Raw genomic sequence first — 22,465 nt, 5'->3', positions numbered from 1 at the left:
TTTTTTATTGTGTGACTTTCTTAGACTATTTTGCGTGAAGATGAACTTCTACCGCTTACTTTGCATTTTAACAAGGGCCCTTTGGTTTCCTGAAAGTAGTTTTCTTGACTCCCGGATGCTCTGCTACCAGGACTAACTCTTGTGTTTTAATTGGGAATGCGAATACAAATTCTGATGCTAATACAGTTGGAGTTTATTCCCGTGTCAAACAATGTATGTGGGCTGTGAGAAATGACCCCTAGGAAAAAATACTTGTGCTGTGCATATTTTTAAGAGCAGTAACTTCATAAAGTAGAGTGAGCATCACTTGGAGGAAACTTTACAATATATAGATACATGCTCCAGGATTTGGAATCAGAAACATTTGGGTTGTACTACTTTGTTTCTTACCAAGAAATAATAAAAATAGACACAAAAGTGGAATACCACAGCAATCTTGTGTTTACGCATCACCTAAACTCAGCAGGTGTAAACATTTTACCACATTTGCTTTATCCCTTACCTCACCAAAGGTTTTTAAAGCAAATCCTAGAAATTGTAATTTTACGCCTATATACTTCAGGGGTATGTCTCCAACATTTTTTTACTCATTTAGATAAGATTTTTTTTCCTTCAACATTAATTGGCCATTGCATGGGAAATTTGGAATTATCGAAGTGAAAGGAATGTGTATCAGTTCTTTATTCATATAATGTTGATCTAAGATTTTGCAACTTTATAGCTGAGGTTGGAGTTTAAGATGAAGCTTTTTTAATCCCCAGTCTCTCTTGGCTCCTAAGGGAAACACTAACTTTTCTTCTTTTCAGTTTTGTGAGGAGTTTAAAGAGAAGTGCCCTATCTGTGTCCCCTGTGGCTTGCGATTGGCTGAGAAAACACAAATTGCCATCGTCAGACATTTTGGCCTTCAGATCCTGGAACATGTTGTCAAGTAAGGAGCTTTTGAACCTTACCACCAAAGTGTGTGAAAGAGCAAATCTTTATTTCTTATACAACTCATAGAGATACTTTTTTAGGTGAGTAGAAAAAAGCAGTCCCCAGGGAGAAAGGAATGATCCCTGAGAGGTGGGAGCTCTCATTCAAAACTTAACCTTTCTCTTCTTCGATCTCTTCATCCATGTAAACAGCGTGATACACTAAGCATTCTACAAATATTAGCTCATAGTCATTCAGCTAGCATTTATTGAGCTCCAAATATATGTCAGCAAACCTCTAAATCTTTTTAGAATAATGTAGTGTACAGGTAAATAAATCTCTGATTAGGCACTGTGCCTGTAATTTTTTTTCTTTAAGTTTGAGTTTGTGCCTTCTTTGAATGGCAAATTCAAAAGCAGGATTATTTGAGAGTAACTGAGAACCCCTCCTAACTTGAGTCTCCTACCTCCAGTACCTATTGAAGAGTCAGCTTTTAAGATTTGGCTACAATTTTTCTGAATTGTGCTATTACCTTGTAAGCCAGTGCAGAAAGGGAGTCAGTGCTATCAAGATACTATTTTCTGAAAAGCAGCTACATTGTTGCAGTTGTCCCAGATGTATATTTGCATTTGTCTGTCAGTAAAATCAAAGGGGAAAGCTGATTTGTGCACAAATCCTGTACGGATTCCAATTAATGGACCACTGCCTGTATAAAACTCAGGTTTCCCAAGAATTTTTCTGTTAGCATTTTGGTTAAATGTGGACTATTTTTGTCCTTTCTTTGAAGGATACAAAGTCAGAAGTATAATTTCTTAGTGAAATCACCAGCGTAATTTTAACACAGGAATCAAAGCTAGTCTCTTCTGAAGAGAAGACTTCTAATGTGGTTCTGTTGACTTTATGCATTTTGGTGGCCAGGTTTCGGTGGAACAGCATGTCTCGATTGGAGAAGGTCTATCTGAAGAACAGTGTCATGGAGCTGATTGCAAATGTAAGGAATGGTTGGTTGGAAGACTTGTGTTTCCAAGGTAGTTTAGACAAAGTGTGACTTTTCCAATGTAGTGTTTGTGTGAAAATTCACCAGTTCTACGTAGGTTAAGCAGCATGCTTTGTGTAGTATTAAATGTTACCTTCAAGGTAAAAAGAACCACAATCACCAGAAATTATAGTTCATCACATTTCTGTTACTAGGTTTTATTAATCCCTTATGTGTTGACTTCTATTTGAAAGTTATCAAGACAAGGCAGAGGAGATTAAACACTTCAGCAAATGAATAAGATTCTTAGATTAATCAATTCTAAATTAGATTGCACTTTGCTATATTTTTCCTTTTATGCTCATCTGAATTACCTTATGCTACTAGCAGTAAGAAAATATGCTGAATGAGTTTGTTTCAGGAGTTAAGAGTATGATTAAACATGTCTAGAATCCACAGCCTTTTTGTTCTTTTTTGCAAAGGGCATGAAGAGGCAAATTCCCACCCCTTTTCATCCCCAAAGTCTAATGTCTTTAATTTAAACAAAAAGATTCTAGGATTTATATTTTGTTGGTTCTGGGGAAACTTGATAGAAGTCATAATTCATTAATCTTGATATTAAACTTCAAAAGAGAGTCCCAGAAATGGTCTTTCTGTATCTTCCAGCACCAGAACTATTGGTAAAATATTCAGTTGCTCCTAACTCTCCTATTTTATCAGCCTCTCAGTGGATTCCTTATTTCTATACTCTTCCACCTTGGCCCTCTTAGAAAATGAAACAATTAATATGAGAGTCTCTTTAGTTTGTAAAGGAGAAGAACAGTGATGTCTTCCTTGCTCCATGTGATGGCCATTTTACTAGCTGATGCAACCCTCTGTTAAGCTTTATTTAATTGGAAAGAATGACTAGTGAGAATGCAGGACAAGTGACTCAGACATGGAGAACAGGTTTGTTTTAAACAGGTTTCATTTAAAAGAAGTCCTGCTCATGAGTTTTGCACACTTTTACAGCCCAGTTTTTTCCTTTGAATTCAGTCTTTCAGACCTCTTGATATCTCTTGTTTTCTTTCAGGGAACACTGAACATTTTGGAAGAGGAGAACCATATTAAAGATGTTCTGTCTCGAATTGTAGTAGAAATGATCAAGCGGGAGTGGCCACAGCACTGGCCTGACATGCTAATAGAATTGGACATCCTTTCCAAACAAGGGGTATGCAGTACAGTTGTATCAATTCAAGTTTTGGCTTTTGCTTGCTCTTCAGGGGTTTTTTTTTTGTCTTATCATCAGAAAAGAGCCTTTGGTCATGTTTATAATGAAAAAGATGTTTAGTTTAACTAGCTTATTTCTATTGGCGTAGGAAACACAGACAGAATTAGTGATGTTCATCCTTTTGCGACTGGCAGAAGATGTAGTGACCTTTCAGACTCTACCCCCTCAAAGAAGAAGGGATATCCAGCAAACATTAACCCAGAACATGGAAAGAATCTTCAGTTTTCTACTCAACACACTTCAAGAAAATGTAAACAAGTACCAACAAGTGGTAAGGGATACCCCCACCTCTCCGAAGTTCTATTTTCAGATGAGTGGTTTTTGTTTGTTTTTTAAAGTTAATCCTTCAGCAAGAACTAGGGTGTTTAGTTTAGTAAAAGAAAAGATTATTTTATAAGCAAAAAAGAAACAGATGACGGGAAGAACTGGAACTAATTTTCTAAGAAGCGCAATTCAGTGAGTTTGCTACCTACTAGAAAAAAATAATTCCATTTAAGTAAGAAAATCTTAAAATAGTATAAAAATGGAGGTTAATTCTTTGTCTTTGAAAATCCAGATTTCTGAAAGGTCAGGATAGTATCTGTTATATATATATATATAACAGATACTATCTATCTATCTATCTATCTATCTATATATATATACTATACTATATATATATATTTTTTTTTTTAATCTCTGTTATATTTTGATATCCCATTAGTCTTGATCCCTTTTGCAGTGGAACCTGTGCCTTATTAATCTTGATTACATGATTCCTGATATTTCTTCCTGATGAGGTTTTTCTTCCTGCAGAAAAGAACAAGCCAGGTTCTGTCTCTCCAACCATTGTCATTTTTAGAAGAGAGCCTTCAGAGGAAGGCAGTGTGAAAGTTAATCTGGTGCAGTGTTTCTCAGTGGGAGGTTGTCACAACTAGGGATTGCTACTGCCATCTAGTGGGTAGAGGCCAGGTGTGCTGCTGAATATTCTGTACTGTCCAGAACAGTCTTCCACAATAAAGAATTATCCCACCCAAAATGTCAGTAGTACTGAAGTTTCAAAATCCTAATCTAGAATCCTCATACATGCTTATTTCACAAAAAAGATTCATTAAAATTATTTTTTTGTGCCTCTGGCAGCTTCATTAGACATATTTTCAGGGAAGTGTTAGAAACTAATACAAATAATGACAAGGTAAGTGTGAGCTGTTAGGGTAGGGAGAAACTCACAGTGAGTGCCTAATATATACCATATGCTTTTTCACACATGGTATGTTATTTAATCCTCAAAACAATCTAAGAGTCAGAAAGTACTATCTCCATATTACGGATGAGGAAACCAAGGCTCAGAGAATAATTATTGAAGATTCCCTAATAAATGATTGTGGTGGAATTCAAGCCCCATTCTTTTTACTAGAGTGGACTTTTCCCGTCAATATCTCCACAAGATTTTTTGAAAGAAAATGTCAAGAAAGTATTTGCATTTGAAAACGTGTGCTGAGGGTGAAAAAGTAATTCTTTTTGTTTTACCCTAGATTTAATCCCTCAGAAAAGGCGAACAAATCATGAATGTTTAGATACCCTCGGTATCTAGCCAGCATGCCGGAGCAGGCTAGCTGCAGTTGGTGGTGGTCTGACACGAGTTAGAAACACATCCACTGGTGTTTTTCTTTAGCCTCGGTTTCTGTTCTCTCCATCTGTTAAACCAGGCTACTACTTGTGCCCAGGACCAGAGCGCACCAGAGGACGTCTTTTGTACCTGAAACTTCTCAGTTTGCTCGTAGTTTCTTCTCTGCATCCATCCCTTCACCTCCCCCACTGGGGCATGGGCTGGACGGTAAACAAGGGTGGGATGAGTAGGCTTCCTCTCCCTGTGCCATCGCCTGGCTCCTGCACTGGTCCCAGGGGCAGGATAGTATCCGAATGGGAAGGCAGAGTTTGTGGAGAGGAGGCTATGGGCTGGGCTTGACTGTTGTCGCCTGAAGCCCTTTTCCTTCTTCGGCAACATCATTAGATGATGGTGAGCGGGTTCTACTCATCTCTGCCCCATTAACACTGATGATGGAGGTTTAATACTTGTTCTGTTAGAAAAAATACTTTTTGAAAGTTGGAAAAGGAATTGTAAAACAAATCCTTTATGATGCTAATGATGGTAAGTTTTCAGGTACTTCAGAATGTTATTCCTGCTTGTACAAGTATTGTGTAATTCACTGAACAGACATTTCTTTGATCTATTTAGCATTTAATATTTTTGTGTGTGTGATTTTCCTGTAGTTATGTCTATACATACATGATCATGAATTGTATTCATTTAATTTTGTTTCTGCCTTTTTCCATCAACATTACATTATTTCAATATACCTTTGCCAGTTCTAATTTGTCTTTATTTAAATATGGAAGAATGCTAATATTTTGTTTTAAGCAATATTTCTCTCATCATTGGCATTGTCTAGCTTGCTTAATTGTTCATCTGTTAGTTGTATTTCTTTGTAAACTGAGTGCTTTGAAACTGTCTTTGTGGATCTTAATGTTCTAACAGATGTGTGTAAGCTCTTTAAATATTAACTTTTTGTCATATTGCTAAAACTAAAATAACCTGTACTCCTTTGGGGGAGAATCAGTTACGTGTTCTTAGTAATGTTGTATTCTTTTCCAAGATTAAACGTTGAATCTGTATTTGAAAATTGTAATTCATAGGCCTAGATTATGAGGGTGGAAAATTATGACATAGCCTTTTTCTTTTCTTTCAGAAGACAGATAATTCTCAGGACCCAAAGGTAAGAGCTCTTTGTGGACTTGAAAGGAGACTTTTTTGAGGCTTTCCGGTACAGGGATGCATACACCTAGTGGAGGGTGACCTTGGCCTTGGTTTATTTGATCACTGATCTGTGGTGGAAAGGAGTTAAAATTATAATATCTGAGATCTCTTGAAGGATATAAAATGGCCACATGTGCCATATGGTCTTATTGATGGACATTGAGAATGCCATTATTTGAGAAGTGATTATGTATCAGAAGAAAACCTTTGAGTTCCCTATCAGTGACTGTTAAATGAGTATATTTAAAAAAAATTTTTTTTTTAGTATTAGAAAATAGAAGAACCTCAGTTATAACCACAGCTTTCTTGTCTGTTAGTGAGAATTTTACAGTTAAAAGTTATTTCTTTGCATGTAGGCCCAAGCAAACTGTCGAGTAGGAGTCGCAGCACTGAATACTCTAGCGGGCTACATTGACTGGGTGTCCATGAACCACATCACTGCTGAAAACTGTAAACTCCTGGAGATGCTGTGCCTGCTTCTGAATGAACAGGAACTGCAGTTGGGAGCAGCCGAGTGTCTCCTCATCGCAGTCAGCAGAAAAGTAAGTACCACTTCAGACTGACTTTGATCCTCAGAGTCTCTGAGGAGTACATACGTGTTTAATTGCATGTTGTGGTGAAAGACGTTTAAAGGTTTGGGGTTCTGTTTTGGGGGATTTGGTTTTTTAACTTGTCGCCAACTTAACTTACTTGCCTCCAATCCCCTTGGATGGTAGTTTGCCAATATTCTAGGGATCTGCTGGCAGGATATACAGAGATTTGTAGGGCTACTTTGTTCTTAAAACAGCTGTGAATCTTGGCACTTCACACTTAAGATATGAGATTACAAATATTAAAGTTTAAAACTCATATAGTGTTATGTCAAAGGATCTTAGAAGATGACTACACTGGCTTTATATTTGTCTTGGCTAACAAATGGGACTGTGACTCTTTTCTCCATAGGAATGTTATTTTCAGATGTAATTTACTTTGCTTTCATATCAGCATAATTGCCCAATACATTTTAAAATATAAGTTTTATCCAGATTTGGGTTTAAAGAATTTGCTTTTTATTAGTGTTCAGTTAGCCCTGGGCTGTGTGAGAAATTAGGAAGTCAGTATATTTGAGTGTATAGGTATAAAAGGTGTTAGTACTTGGAGGCTTTTAATGACATAGTTTGTATTACTCACGTTTCCCTCAAATTGGGTCTAGGGCAAATTGGAAGACCGGAAGCCCCTGATGGTCTTATTTGGAGATGTCGCCATGCACTATATACTCTCTGCTGCACAGTGAGTATCTTTCTATGTGTTTTCCAATTTCTTTGTAATTTTTGTATCTTATCTGGTTATATCTGAAGTTCCTATCTGACTGTTGGCAGTCAGTTGACTATTTTTAATAGGAAAATCGGGCAGTCTTAAAGGGACTTTTCACCTTTCTGAAGACCTTATGCTGGAGATAAGTTGTGGCTGTTGACTCAGCACCCACTGACTTTCACACTTTTCCCCATTCTTTCCAGACAGCTCATCTCCTTGGTTCTCTTTGTCTGCTTCTAATGATCTCTAAGCCCCCTAGTAGCCTTGGTAACTGGGCCTGAGAGTGCTCTGATCTGCTGGACCAGAGTCTGTCCTGGGGTCTGCCCTGATTGCAGAACTCCAGACACTCCTGCCTGCCCTCCTTGTCAAGGTAACCGATGCCTGGAGTGCTGAGGCTTTAGGCCGCAGCAGGAACAATGTGATCAGTGCAGAATGTGTGCATAAAACTTGTAAACACGTTCTAGGTCCTGAAATAATGGCTTTTGCTTGTTTCCTTCAGCTTGCTCTGGAAAATGTTAGAGCATTTCCTGATAGATGTTTCTCACCAGGGAGGCAGGTAGAACTATGCAGGTAGTTGAAGCTGTCCTCACACCCACTTTTCAGTTCTCTTACCTTTTGGTCCCCAGGACAAATAGAAAGATGAGAGCCCTGGATGTATTACTTTAAATCTTACTATCCATTCTAACGTAGCTTTTTTTCCCCCTTCCCCCCTTTCCCATCCCCCATAGCTTTTAGATGGCTTTCTTTCCTATGGATACTACAGGTCTGTTTTTAAGGAGTCCTGTTAATTAAATTAGTAGCATGTCTTTAGGGTGGCCACTGTGGTTACTGTTAACAAGGCCCATTTCTTAGTTCCGTAGAGACCGTGACATTCACACAGTTCCCCGTCTCCATTTGTGCTGCTGGTACTAGTTACTAAAGCTATGATTCAAACCCAGGCGGTCAGACTCCAGAGCCTGCACTGGAAACCATAATGCCAGACTGCCCTTCACCATCACTAGAGCCTAGGTCTTGCTTTTTACATTATACTCTGCTGCCTGCGGAGCACAGCTAATAGGGCTGCTGTCAACACCAGTCTTTTTTTTTTTTTTTAATTGGAAGTATAATCAGTTACAATATATTAATTTCTGGTGTACAGCATAATATCCCAGTTATATATATATGTGTGTATATATATATATATATATACACACACACACACACACATACATATATTCATTTCCATATTCTTTTTCATTAAAGGTTATTACAAGATATTGATTATAGTTCCCTATGCCATACAGAAGAAATTTGTTTTTTTATCTGTTTTTATATATAGTGGTTAATGTGCAAATCTTGAATTCCCAGATTTATCCCTTCCCACCCCTTTTCCCCCAGTAACCATGATTGTTTACTCTGTCTTCAAGCCTTTCTGTTTTGTAGATGAATTCATTAGGGGCCTCTTTTTTCTTTTTTAAGATTCTGCGTATGAGTGATATCAAATGGTATTTTTCTTTCTCTTTCTGGCTTACTTCACTTAGAACGATGATCTTCAGGTCTATCCATGTTGCTGCAGATGGCATTATTTTATTCTTTTTTATGGCCGAATATTATTCCATTATATAAATATACCACAACTTCTTTATCTAGTCATCTGTCAGTGGACATTTAGATTGCTTCCATATGTTGGCTGTTGTATATAATGTTACTATGAACATTGGAGTGCATGTATCTTTTTGAATTAGAGTTCCCTCTGGATATATGCCCAGGAGTGGAATTGCTAGATCATAGTGTAAGTCTATTTTTAGTTTTTTGAGGAATCTCCATACTGTTTTCCATAATGGCTGCACCAAACTACATTCCCACCAGCAGTGTAAGAAGGTTCCCTTTTCTCCACACCCTCTCCAGCATTTATCATTTGTGGACTTTTTAATGATGGCCATTCTGACTGGTATGAGGGGATACCTCATTGTAGTTTTGATTTTCATTTCTCTGATAATTAGTGGTATTGAGCATTTTTTCATGTGCCTATTGACCATTTTGTATGTCTTCATTGGAGAATTGCTTGTTTAGGTTTTCTGCCCATTTTTGCATTGAGTTGTTTGGGTTTTTTTGTTATTAAGTTGTATGAGCTGTTTATATATTCTGGAAATTAAGCCTTTGTCAGTCGCATCATTTGCAAATATTTTCCCCCATTCCATAGGTTGTCATTTTGTTTTGCTTATGGTTTCCTTTGCTGTGCAAAAGCTTGTAAGTTTTATGAGGTCCCATTTGTTTATTTTTGCTTTTATTTCTATTGCCTGGGTAGACTGGCCTAGGAGAACATTGCTAAGATTTATGTCAGATAATGTTTTGATTATGTTTTCTTCTAGGAGGTTTATAGTGTCTTGCCTTATATGCCTTATATTTAAGTCTTTAAGCCATTTTGAGTTTATTTTTGTGTATGATATGAGGGAGTATTGTAACTTCATTGATTTACATGTGGCTGTCCAGTTTTCCAACACGACTTGCTAAAGAGACTGTCTTTTCTCCATTGTATGTTCTTGCCTCCTTTGTTGAAGATTAATTGACTTTAGGTCTTTGGGTTTATTTCTGGGCTCTCTATTCTGTTCCACTGATCTGTATGTCTGTTTTGATTACTGTAGCTCTGTAGTTCTGTCTGAAGTCTGGAGGGTTATTCCTCCAGCTTCATTCTTTTTTTTTCAGTATTGCTTTGGCAATTCGGGGTCTTTTGTGATTCCATATAAATTTTAGGATTATTTGTTCTAGTTCTGTGAAAAATGTCATGGGTAATTTGATAGGGATCACTTTAAATCTGTAGATTGCCTTTCTAACAATATTGGCCATTTGAACAATATTGATTCTTCCAGTCTAAGAGTATGGGATATCTTTCCATTTCTTTAAGTCGTCTTCAATTTCCTTTGTTTTGTAATTTAATTTCCGATGTTTTGTAATTCTACATGTATAAGTCTTTCACCTCATTGGTCAGGTTTATTCCTAAGTATTTTATTGTTTTGGATGCAATCTTTAAAAGGGATTGTTTCTTTTCTTGATATTTCATTGTCAGTGTAAAGAAATGCAGCTGATTTCTGCTTGTTAATCTTGTATTCTGCTACCTTGCAGAATTCTTTTATCAGCTCTAATAGTTTTTTTGTGGAGCTTTTAGGGTTTTCTATATATAGTATCATGTAATCTGTGTATAGTGACAATTTTACCTCTTCTTTTCCAATTTGGGTCCCTTTTATTTCTTTTTCTTGCTGGATTGCTGTGGCTAGGACTCCCAAAACTATGTTGAATAGAAGTGGTGAGAGTGGGCATCCTTGTCTTGTTCCAGATTTTAGTGGGAAGGCTTTCAGTTTTTCACCATTGAGTATTATGCTGGCTGTGGGTTTGTTATAAATAGTTTTATTATGTTCCCTCTATATCCACTTTGGTAAGAGTTTTTGTCATAAATGTGTGTTGAATCTTATCAGATGCTTTTTCTGCATCTGTTGAGATAATCATGTGATTTTTGTCCTTTCTCTTGTTAATGTGGTGTATCACATTGATTGATTTGTGTATGTTGAACTATCCTTGTGTCCCTGGGATAAATCCAGCTTGATCATGGTGTATGATCTTTTTTATGTGCTGTTGGATTCTGTTTGCTAATATTTTGTTGAGGATTTTTGCATCTGTATTCAAGGATACTGGCCTATAATTTTCTTTTTTGGTAGTGTCTCTGTCTGGTTTTGGTATCAGGGTGATGGTGGCTTCATAGAATGAGTTTGGGAGTATTCCCTCCTTTTCAGTCTTTTGGAAGAGTTTGAGAAGTATCGGTATGAGTTCTCCTTTGTATATTTGGTAGAATGTGAAGCCATCTGGTCCTGGACTTTTGTTTGTAGGGAAGTTTTTTATTGCTGATTCTATTTCATTTCTAGTGATCGGTCTGTTCAAGTGGTCTATTTCTTGTTGATATAGTCTTGAACACCAGTCATTATTAATTCCTGTTAGTGCAAATAGTCTTATATCATTTAAGGTCAGGTTTTGCCACCAAATTAAAAAAAAATTTTTTTAAAGAGGTATTTGGATTCTAAAATAGCACATAAGGGATTACTAATCTGAACTAAATGACTTGGAGAAGTGAGACACTGAGTTATGTTTTTATTTCAGTCTTTTTTTAAAAGACTTGATTGTTTTGGAGTAGTTTATGGTTCATAGCAAAATTCAGGGGAAGGTACAGAGATTTCCCATATACTCCCTGCCCCCACACAGGCACAGCCTTTCTTAGACTTCCCCCATCAGAGTAGTGTATTTGTTACAATTGATGGACCTACACTGACACATTATAATCACCCAAAGTCCATAGTTTACCTTAGGGTTCACTATTGGTGTTACACATTTTATGGGAACATTCTGTGGGTTTCAACAAATGTATAATCACATGTATCCATCATTATAGTATCTTACGGAGTTTTTTCACTGCCCTAAAAATCCTTTGTGTGCTCTGCCTTATCACCCCACCTCCTACCCAAACCCCTGGCAATCACTGATTTTTTTATTTTCTCCATAAACTTTGCCTTCTCCAGAATGGTAAATAGTTTGAATCATACAGTAAGTAGCCTTTACAGGTTTTCTTTCACTTAGTAAAATGCAGTTATAGTTCCTCCCTGTCTTTCATGGCTTGTTAGCTCATTCCTTTTTACCACTGAATAATATTTGATTGCTTGGATGTACCAAAGCTTATTTATCCATTCACCTACTGAGGGACATCTTGGTTGTTTCCAGGTTTTGGCAGTTGAATAAAACTGCTATAAACATCCATGTGTAGTGTGTAGGTTTTAGTGGGGACATGTTTTCAGTTCTTTTGGGTAAATATCAAGGGGTGTGACTGCTGAATCATAGGGTAAGAGTGTATTTAATTTTGTAAGAAACTGTCAAACTGTCTTCCAAAGTAGCTGTACCATTTTGCATTCCCACCGGCAGTGAATGAGAGTCCCTGTTGCTCCACATCCTCACCAGCATTTGATGTTGTCAATAGTCTGGATTTTAGCCATTCTGATGGGTGTATAGTGGTATCTTGTTTTAATTTGCATTTCCCTGGTAACATAAGATGTGGGGTATCTCTTCACACGTGTATTTGCCATCTGTGTATCTTCTTTGGTGAGGTGTCTGTTAAGGTCTTTGGCCCATTTTTTTAATCAGAATTATTTTCTTATTGCTGAGTTTTAAGAGTTCTTTGTATATTTTGGGTAACAGTCTTTTATCACCTGTGTCTTTTGCAGATATTTTCTCCCAGTCTGTGGCCTGTCTTTTCATTCTCTTGATTATAGTCCTTTTGATTGTATCACTGGCATAAGGAATTGCTACATGCTCCCCTAGGGATTTCTCTTCCTCAGTATCAACCAGTGTTGATTTTAAAAAAGCATATAAGTATATGCATTGTTTTGTGGAGTCATAGTTTATTGTTATCCCAAAATACTCAAGGACTCATATAATACCCAAAATTAAAATGTCTCCTGAAGGGTAAAATTGCATTGAACCCTATTCCTCATCAATGTCAGTGTTTGGTTGGAGGCTTTGGGGCTGGTTTTGTTTTTTGGTTTTTTTAACTTTAAAATCAACTAAAATTTGTCCATGAATAACTGAAAAATTGTGCTGAACACTGGAATTTGACACAACATTGTAAAATGATTATAAATCAATAAAAAATGTTAAAAAAAATCAACTAAAATTTGAATGTCGAAGCACAGACCACGTACGGCTCCATTTGACGGGACTCTGGTGCTCTTGTGCAGCTAATCACACTGTTTTCTCGTGTCACAGGACTGCTGATGGAGGGGGCTTGGTAGAAAAACACTACGTCTTCCTGAAGAGACTCTGTCAGGTGTTGTGTGCTCTGGGCAATCAGCTGTGTGCATTGCTGGTAAGCAGTTTCTGGCAAATTTCAAGGCCATTTGAGGAGAGAGATTAGAAAGTTACATTTGTATAAGGGGTGACACGTGCCATTGGTTTTAGCCTGATGGGGCATTGGCCTACAGATTATTTCATATAATTCTATAGATTATTAATATGAGTGGTAGACATCCACATCTGTTATTGCATAAAGTCAATAGTACTATTCTTGTACATTTTGGTGCTTGCAAAACTTTAGTCTGCCGAGTGCGTTATCCTTTAGGGTCCTATTAGATCATGAAGCACTATGGATTTGAGTAAAGAACCCTTTTCTCAAATTTAAAGGATATATTATAGGATCGTAAAAGAAAATTTTAGTCTGATTGACCGTGAAATAGCTTCTGTAGGGAGATATTTAATACTCATTCTTACCCGTTGAAAGATAGGATATTGGTACAGACATTTGCTTTTGATATTATGCCTTTTTGTGGTGGCTTGAGTGGTTAGACAGGATAGAACTTCAGATATAAAATGTATACCATCAAGTGATTATTTAATAGGTTGGGTCACAGAGATGTGAATAGACCAGGTCTAAAGAAATAATACAGATTTCTTTCTGAAATTTCTGAAATGAATACTCTTATTTTACTGTTTGATGCTAGAATAGGTTTTAGTGATGATGATTAAGGAGGTAAATAAGCTTTGCTGTTTCTAGCCCTTGAAATGATGCCTTCCTCAGGCCACAAGGAAGTATAAAGTCCTTCAAGAACTGAAATGTTTGAGGGTGTGTTACTGTATTTGTTACTCCACTCCTCACACTCCTCACACTCCCCACCCTCACCTCTCCATCAGCATCATTAATGCTGGTGGTCTTTTTGTCCTCCTACAGGGTGTGGATTCAGATGTAGAAACACCAACAAACTTCGGAAAATACTTGGAATCTTTTCTTGCTTTCACAACCCATCCAAGTCAGGTAAACTCATGGAGGCAACTTCTCAAAATTTTAGTTAGATAAATTAAAATCAAGCACTATGGCCTGAAGTAATTAGCAGCTCACATGTAAAACATGACTCTTAAAGCTCTAGGAAATAACTATATAGTGGCATTTCATTAAGAGAATTACTGAGTCTTCCTGAGCTAAGCATTGCAGTTACCCCTCAGGTAACATCATGCTGATAATAGATGTGAGGTGTGTCTTAGGTGATTTGCTACTAAAGATAAACACAAGTCTGATTAATTGTGTTATTATAAAATGTATTTGATCCAATCCAAGATTTTCCTTGTGATATCAACCTGAGGGTCCTATATCCTTTCTTGCTTAAAAGAGAAAGTGGTAGAGTTCAGCTCATACTCCAGGAATTGCACCTGACCCACAGTCTGTCTTATTAACATACAGTCCATAGTGAGCAGTGATTACCAAAGTACTGTAGTGTGGGCCAAGTATTACAGAGATTTGTCTCCATGAAAAATATAGTGGATAATTGCTGAGCTAAGTAGTAGTCTTTGTTACATAAAACCAGAATCCTTAAACTCAGTTTTTTCCTTTTCTCTTTAGTTTCTACGCTCTTCAACTCAGATGACTTGGGGAGCCCTCTTCCGGCATGAGATCCTATCTCGTGACCCTTTGTTGTTAGCAATAATACCAAAGTATCTTCGTGCTTCTATGACTAACTTGGTCAAGGTATGAAGTGGGAATCTAAAATGTGAAATGTAGGTGAATACACATCATAAGACTTAGATGGCACCATTGACAGCCCTGGCTTGGTCACTAAGATCCCTTCCTTAGGCACATTAGTCTCTTATTCCTCAAGAAGAAAGCAGTCCGTACTGGTTACTGTACCTACTTGTTCATATTTTGGAGCACTTACATGCCAAGTGTTGGGTAAGGTGCCAGGAGAAAGAAGTGATAGGACAAGAGCAGTGACCATGATCATATAATGTGATCATTGCTTTTCAGAGGCTAAAAGCAGAAAGAAGGGGGAGTCGAGGAGATTCCTAGAAGAATCTGATAGTTGCTGAAGGTCAAGTGAGAGTCAGGAAGGTGAATGAGCAGGGAGGGAGAGTGGAAGCAGGTTGCTCACTACCTTAGCAGAGAGTTGCCAATGAATTCCCTGACATCTGCTCAAGGCTCTGGGAGCTGGCAGGTGTTTCGTCTTGATTTGTAAAATCAGAGAATAGGACTCATTCAGGAGTCCCCTTGTTTCCTCAAGGAATTCACCTAGCACGTAGCACACCATGTTCTAGTTCTCTGCCGTAAGGGTCTTGAGTACTTTTTGAATGAAACATACAAAGTTCCATACTTATTGCCAGGGTTCAGTGTTTAAGAAGTGAGTCTCAACTGTTCTACTTAATTGCATGCTGTATTAGCACTTTGTCTTGAGACATCTTTGTATTCAAAGACCTTAAATGAATTCCAGAATTTAATTTTCCCTGAGAAACTGGTTCTCTTTTCTACCACTCTCAGGATTATTCCAACTGGGAGCAAATTGTGGACTTGGGGTAGACCGGAAGCAGTTATTTATCATAAAATATCTCCTGCAAACCCTTAACTCTTCTTAAACAAATTAGAAGTGTTTCAGCTCCTGGAGTTTAAGACTCTTTCGGTAGGTCTGTTTTCATCCCCTACCCCAATTATCTTTCTTTTTCCAGATGGGCTTTCCTTCTAAAACAGACAGCCCCAGCTGTGAGTACTCTCGATTTGATTTTGATAGTGATGAGGACTTCAATGCTTTCTTCAACTGTGAGTGAATTGGCCTGGAACTTCTCCCAACAGTCTCAGAATGGCAGCTAGTGTTACGGTGCAAGAGCTTGGGGTTCTATATTAAAGAGCCCCAGATCTGGATAGCAGCCTGTTTAATCTCCAGTGGCACATGGCAGTGGGTGCTGGGCTTGCTCTGATTCCAGGCATAGCATTCTCTCCTAATACACACTCACACACAGCTTTTAGACATTAATGTTAGAGATGGTAATGGAATGTAAGGCACTAGAATTTTTTTCTTTTTTTTAATTAGATTTAAATACCATCTTACTTTGCAGTTCTTCTAAAAAAGAGAAGAAAAACCCATGTATCCTATTTCTGTTTTAAGTTTTCTGTACCTTGGTCCCTGCCCTTTTTTTCTTTAGTAACAGCTTTATTGAGAGGTAATTCATTTACTGCGTAGTTCACTCGTTTAGAGCATACAATTCACTGGGATTTTTTGGTGTTTTCAGAGTTGTACAACCACCACCACAATCAGTGGTAGGACATTTTTATGACTGTAAGAAACCCTGTACCTATCAGCAGTCCTCCCCAAATCCCTAAATCCCTCTCAGCCCTGAGAAACCACTAATCCACTTTCCGTTTCTCTATTTCACCTATTCTGAACATTTCATATAAATGGAATCATATAATGTGTTGTCTTTGGTAACGCCTTCTTTCTCTTAGCATAATGTTTTTAGAATTCATCTGTGTTCTCGCATGTATCAGTAATTCATTTCTTTTTATTGCCAATAGTATTTCATTGTATGGATATATACCACATTTTATTCATCCATTGATAAATTGATAGCTATTTGAGTTGTTCCCACTTCTTGGCTATTAAGAATAATGCTGTCATAACATGTGTATACAAGTTTTCGAGTGGACATATTTTTATTTTTCTTGGATATATGCCTAGAAAGGGAATTACTGGATCATACGGTAATTCCACATTTAATATTTTGAGGAACTGCCAGACTGTTCCTCAGCAGCTGTACCATTTTACATCTGTACCAACCTCATCTCCTTTTAATGCCAGCAGAAATGGGAGACCACTTTTAGTTTGCCACTTTTAGAGTCTAGCTGGTGTGTCAACTCCTTATAGAGAATTTATTTTTGAAAATTTCTAGATTTGTTAATGAAGCTTTACTGAACATTTGTTAGATTCAAAGTGCAAGTCTGCAAAACAGTTTCTTTGAACATTTTCCCCGAGATGAATAAATGAATAAACATTAAGTGCCTGTTATATGCAGGTTATTGATACACGTCCTTCTCTTGGCAGCCTCTCGGGCCCAACAAGGAGAGGTAATGAGGTTAGCATGTCGCTTGGATCCCAAGACTAGCTTCCAGATGGCTGGGGAGTGGCTAAAGTATCAGCTCTCAACATCTATTGATACCGGATCCATGAACTGTAAGTTTTGTTTTTGTTTTTGTTTTTGTTTTTTTGTTTTTGTTTTTTCCTGAACATTAGTGAAGTATTTTATCAAAACTGTACATAGAAATAAACCTCTGAACCACATTTCCAAACAGTATACTAATAGTGTTCAAAAACAGCTTTGCCCACTCCCCAGTTCCATCCTGGGGAGGGAGCCTTTTCATACACACACAAAGGCAGAGAAAGCAGGATATAACACCAAATTTTGTCACCAGTTATGCCAGACTCTCTTTATCTTGGGGTAAAACCGTGACCCTATCAGTTTTGCCTTCATTTTTCTTTTCTAACAGAGTCAACCAATTGTTTATTGTTGACTTTATTACTTCACTTCAGGCACCATTTTAACAAGTTTCACGTTTAGACCTAATTTTTAAAGCTTTTCAACCAAGTTCTTGCATAGCATTACTCTGAAACTCAGGAAGAATGACTTGTTAGTCAGGCACACTGGGAGCAGTGCAGGGACTTCCCAAGTCACTCAGCACCTCAGAGCCTTTGGGAAACGCCACTTTACTTAAAATCGAAATAACCCCACTTGACCCAAAAGCATAAGCCAGATAACTTCTCTGTACTCCGTGTCTTCTTTCTGTCATCTTATTAGTGCATGTGGATAAGAGGATTAATAAAACAGGAGAGGGTGTAAGTCGCTGCTTTAGAAAATCTCCACACTTATGGTTAATTACCAAGGAACACTAGTGACTTGATAGTCACGGGATTTAACATTCAGTATTGTGTTTTCACAATTGACTATGGGTCCCTGGTATCTCGTAACTTGAATAAGTTTGTGGAGGCCCAAATATGTTGCACCAGGATGAAGCTAGTAAATGTGAGCACTGAATGGAAGCAAGAAAAGTAATTTTTTTGTAAATCGTTTTGTCTGGGCCTTGCTGTTTAAGTGATGGGCTTTGATGATGCTTGTGAACTTGGAGGGGGCACAGTTCTCTACACATGGCCCTTGCACTTGTCATGACAGTGCTGGATGTGAAGCAGCATTTTGTATCTTATATCCAAAATATAAGGATGTTGGAAGGATTCTTAGGTATCTTATTTAGATTCCCATGAACAGATTATAAAAGGGAAGGAAGGGATAAATTAGTATTTCTCAACTGCCTCTGATTGGCCAGGCACTGTTTTTAATGCTTATGTCTATATTCTCATTCAGTACTCAAAATGGGGTTTCGCAGACCAGGCTTACAGAGGTGCATTCAGACAGCTCTTTGTTAGAGATTGAGGCAGGATAGGGACCCTCTCTGCTATTTGTCCTTTTCTTTTCCCAGGCTGAGAGAGGTTAGGTTACCCTGCTCCTTCAACTGTGAAATTACCTAGTGGTTTCTAAGGCTCCATTGTATCTGTGTCTTCTGTGATCTTACAGTGTTGATAAGTGTGTGTGTGTGTCTGTGTGTGTTTTAAAATCCTGTTCTCCTACAGCTGGAACTGGAGAAGGCAGGCTCTGCTCCATCTTCTCACCTTCATTTGTACAGTGGGAAGCCATGACTTTTTTCCTGGAAAGTGTAATCAACCAGATGTTTCGAACACTAGATAAAGAAGTAAGTAATTGTTTCCCATGCTGATTGCATAATATTTTTGGTCTTTCTAAAATTGGCGGAGGGATAGAGGAACCTGTGGATGTGTGTCTTACAGAAGAGGAAACAGATTCAGAGAGGGTAAATGACATCCTCAAGTTCAAGTAGCTAATAAACAGCAGAGCTGGGACCCAAATTAGGTCTTGCTGACTAAGCCTCACCATGTTTAGTGTTCATTTTAAGGGGATAATAAGATGAGCCTGATAGTGCAATGAACCACAGGGAGAACAGTGATGGAGACCTTGAATTGGAAAATCTTAAGAGGTATTTGCCATTAAGCATCCTTTTCAATTTATGATAAACCAGAATATTCCTGAGTAATCTGAGTAGATCTTGTTTTTCTATACTTCATGTCACCTATTATCCTTCTGTTATAATGTTAAAGGTAATTATATAATTAACTGGATAACAGCATATATTATATTAACTATGTTAATTAGATTAAAATAATTGGATCACTCATTTTGGGGTAATTCATCTTGGTGTATGCTAGGTTAGTTGTAGAATCTAAGTCCCTTGAAGATAAGCGAGATATAGTCCTTTTTCTCGTAAGTGGCATATTAACAAATTAGGTCTCGGAGTTATTAACTTCATCTGCTTTTATATTCACTCCAGTTTGAAATGATGGCATTCTGAGTTTGTTCAATTTCTAGTAAGAGGAAATGCTACATCCCCAATAAGGGCATCCCTAATAATGGCGTTTATGAAAAATTTAATAACATGGGTTAGTGCTTACAACTGTAAGGGTTAAAAAGCTATATATAGAACCATACGTAGCCAGGGAGGGTATAGCTCAGTGTTAGCATGTACAACGTCCTGGTTTCAACCCCCAGTACCTCCATTAAAGTAAATAAATAACCTAATTATTCCTCCCCCCAAAAAAATTAAGATAAATTTTTTTAAAAAACATATGTGGCCACCAGATTTATAGAGTCTAAAGGGAATTTAGTGAAAGTGGTTATCAGTCACGTCAAACTCCTTCTCATGTCTGTATCACAGGAAATTCCTGTTAATGACGGAATAGAGCTGTTGCAGATGGTCCTGAACTTTGACACCAAGGATCCCCTCATCCTGTCCTGTGTCCTCACTAACGTCTCAGCACTCTTTCCATTTGTCACTTACAGACCAGAGTTCCTGCCCCAGGTCTTCTCTAAGGTAAACTCCCTCTCCTTTGTAAACTTTATTTTGGCATTTCTAAGCTAACTATTTTTGTAACTGTTTTTGTAAGTATGTGAGACAAGCTAATCAACAGTTGTTTATTCATTTATCAAATATTCACTCAGTACATATTGTGGAGCAGGCACCATGCTAGGAGAAAGCATTACCCTCCAGTGCTGCTGTGTCTGGGAAGAATGGCACCTGGACAGGTGCCCGCATGGCACTGCAGTTAACAGACATGCACACAAAAAGAGGAGAAGAATACCTGAGGAGGGGATCAGAGTGTGCTATCAGACTGGGAAAGGTGTCGGGGTGCAGCTGAGGTGACTGGGTGGTGGAGCACCACCTGAGTGAAAACCCTGGAGATGAGTGGCAGTAAGGAAGAGGAGTGAGTTCTGTTTTGGAAGACTAGGTTGGAAGTATACCGTGTAGTGTCTTAAGTGGAGACATCTCACAATAAATTGGCTATTTGAGGTTAAAGGTCTAGAGTTAGAAAATCATGAGATAAAATTGAGGCATCACCATCATAGAAATGCAAGTAGTAGAGGTGAAGCCTTAGCAAAGAAGAGATGTGAGTTAGACGTGTGGCTCAGGCAGGGAACCCTGGGGATCACCAGCATTGCGGGAGGAGCCCTCAAAGAAGAAAGCGATGGCCAGAGAGATGAGAAAATGTTGTGTTACAAAGGCCAGAAGAACTTCAAAAATATGGATAAATTCACTTGTTACCAGAGAAATTCTCTAAGAATTAGGGAATGTCCATTGGGTTCCTTGATTAGACCTTTGATGGAGTGTTATCCCATTGCAGTGGCTAGAGCAGCAGTCACATTGTATTGGGTTAAGGAGTAAATGGGAAGTTATGAAATGGAATCAGGGAGGGCAGACCACTCAACTTTTAATAAAAAGTGGAGAGATGAGGGATGTCACCATGGCTGAGTGTTTGGGTGATGGCCTGGATTGTTCTGGGTTTCTGTGATCTTTATCTTTGTAAAATGTTTGATGGTAAAATTGTGCATCTCAAGCCTCTTGTAGAGTTATCTGAGAAAATGAACATCTGAAACTTTGTAACACCAGTTGAAAGTATTTTTGTTATTTTGTTTACACTTTGGGAATTTTGTTGGAAACTTTATGACTATTTAAAAATACTTTATGCATTTGGCACTGATGAGTGAGTGACCTTTTTTCTTTGCTCTTAGCTATTTTCATCTGTCACTTTTGAAACCATTGAAGAAAGTAAGGTAAGACCATTCAATCTACAAATTCTAACTTCTTAAGAATAAAAATATGAACACCCGACACTTAGTCTAGATTTTTTAATAAGCAAAAGGGGTTAAGAAAGGCAGGAGACAGTCGTATGATGGGGTTCTTTTCACTGGAGATACTCTAGGGTAAACAGCATGTGGATTCATGGTGACTATGAATGTCACTTCATTATACTCCCACAGCTGTGAAAATTGTGAATTTGCCTCTGAAGGAGATATTTACATGATTCTCTGCAGCTTCTGTAAACCATATTAAATGTGTCCTCAAATTTCTGAATATCTCTTCCCAGGCTCCAAGGACCCGGGCGGTGAGGAATGTGCGGAGACATGCTTGTTCCTCCATCATCAAGATGTGTCGTGACTACCCCCAGCTTGTGCTGGTAAGCCCTGGACTCTGGTCATGTAGCCACTGAGACCTGCTGAGTTTGTGTATATTTCTCTGTAAACCCATCCCTAATTATACCTCACATAAAGGGAAACTAGGAACTTTAGATTTGCTTAGGTTAATTGTTAGTATAAGTATCCTGGAGTTGGTGTCTTCCTCTCCTACTTAGTGGAGTTAAAAATGCAGATATTTAACACAACCTGGCAAATCAACTATACTTCAATTTAAAAACAAAACAATACAAATATATTCCCTCAAAATGAGTAGTTCTCTTCCATATGGGTGACCAAGTTTTCCCTGTCAGTGTATACCTCTTTACTATGTGATGTTCTTAACCACCACTGCCAAATGATGTGCCCAGTATTGAGAGAAGCCAGATCAAACCCCAATCTTTTTTGGAGGGCTTCTGTAAGAAATTTAGTACTAGAAATTTAGGTAACAAATTAACCCAAAATTTCTTCTCTGAACACATAGCAGTTACTTGTCTGTCTTTCTGTCCACCCCCCCCATATATAGATGTATAAAAAACAAACTGATCTTTGTCCATGAAGATACTGTAGAACTTGTAGAAAAAAAAAATAATTGATGGTTTTCACAATTGTGGAGTGGGAAAGTGCAGTTACCCAAATTTTCAAGAAAAGAACCACCTTCTGCCCAAGTTACCTTGCTTGTTCAGGCAAAAGAAGAGCATTACAACTAAATTACTAAGCGCCAGTCTTACAGGCCCCTGACTTTCCTGGGGATGTCTTTATCCTCTTTTCACCTTGCTTGAGTGACCCACCATCCCCTGAAAATCCAACCTCCGCCACCTCT

The 22,465-nt window shown here is 37.9% G+C and overlaps 1 protein-coding gene across 3 annotated transcripts in view; it reads left to right on the top strand.

Moving 5' to 3' along the window:
* Positions 1 to 22,465, top strand: part of XPO5 (exportin 5) — a 40,050-nt gene that overhangs the window by 827 nt on the left and 16,758 nt on the right. Inside the window, exons 2-17 of one of the 3 annotated variants that reach the window (XM_032463138.1) lie at positions 807 to 928; positions 1,831 to 1,903; positions 2,961 to 3,098; positions 3,247 to 3,429; positions 5,888 to 5,914; positions 6,312 to 6,497; positions 7,148 to 7,224; positions 13,030 to 13,129; positions 13,988 to 14,071; positions 14,654 to 14,779; positions 15,748 to 15,838; positions 17,118 to 17,246; positions 18,696 to 18,814; positions 19,850 to 20,005; positions 21,202 to 21,243; positions 21,558 to 21,647. In XM_032463138.1, coding sequence (XP_032319029.1) covers positions 807 to 928; positions 1,831 to 1,903; positions 2,961 to 3,098; positions 3,247 to 3,429; positions 5,888 to 5,914; positions 6,312 to 6,497; positions 7,148 to 7,224; positions 13,030 to 13,129; positions 13,988 to 14,071; positions 14,654 to 14,779; positions 15,748 to 15,838; positions 17,118 to 17,246; positions 18,696 to 18,814; positions 19,850 to 20,005; positions 21,202 to 21,243; positions 21,558 to 21,647 — 1,743 coding nt within the window. Of the gene's footprint in view, positions 1 to 806; positions 929 to 1,830; positions 1,904 to 2,960; positions 3,099 to 3,246; positions 3,430 to 5,887; positions 5,915 to 6,311; positions 6,498 to 7,147; positions 7,225 to 13,029; positions 13,130 to 13,987; positions 14,072 to 14,653; positions 14,780 to 15,747; positions 15,839 to 17,117; positions 17,247 to 18,695; positions 18,815 to 19,849; positions 20,006 to 21,201; positions 21,244 to 21,557; positions 21,648 to 22,465 lie in introns of those variants that run through there. The other 2 variants (XM_032463139.1, XM_032463140.1) reach the window with 2 other exon arrangements.

This window comes from Camelus ferus, chromosome 20 (assembly GCF_009834535.1).
Source record: "Camelus ferus isolate YT-003-E chromosome 20, BCGSAC_Cfer_1.0, whole genome shotgun sequence".
Lineage (NCBI taxonomy): Eukaryota > Metazoa > Chordata > Mammalia > Artiodactyla > Camelidae > Camelus > Camelus ferus.
Note: the sequence above shows the minus strand (reverse complement) of the source record. Positions and strands in the feature narration are given on the sequence as shown.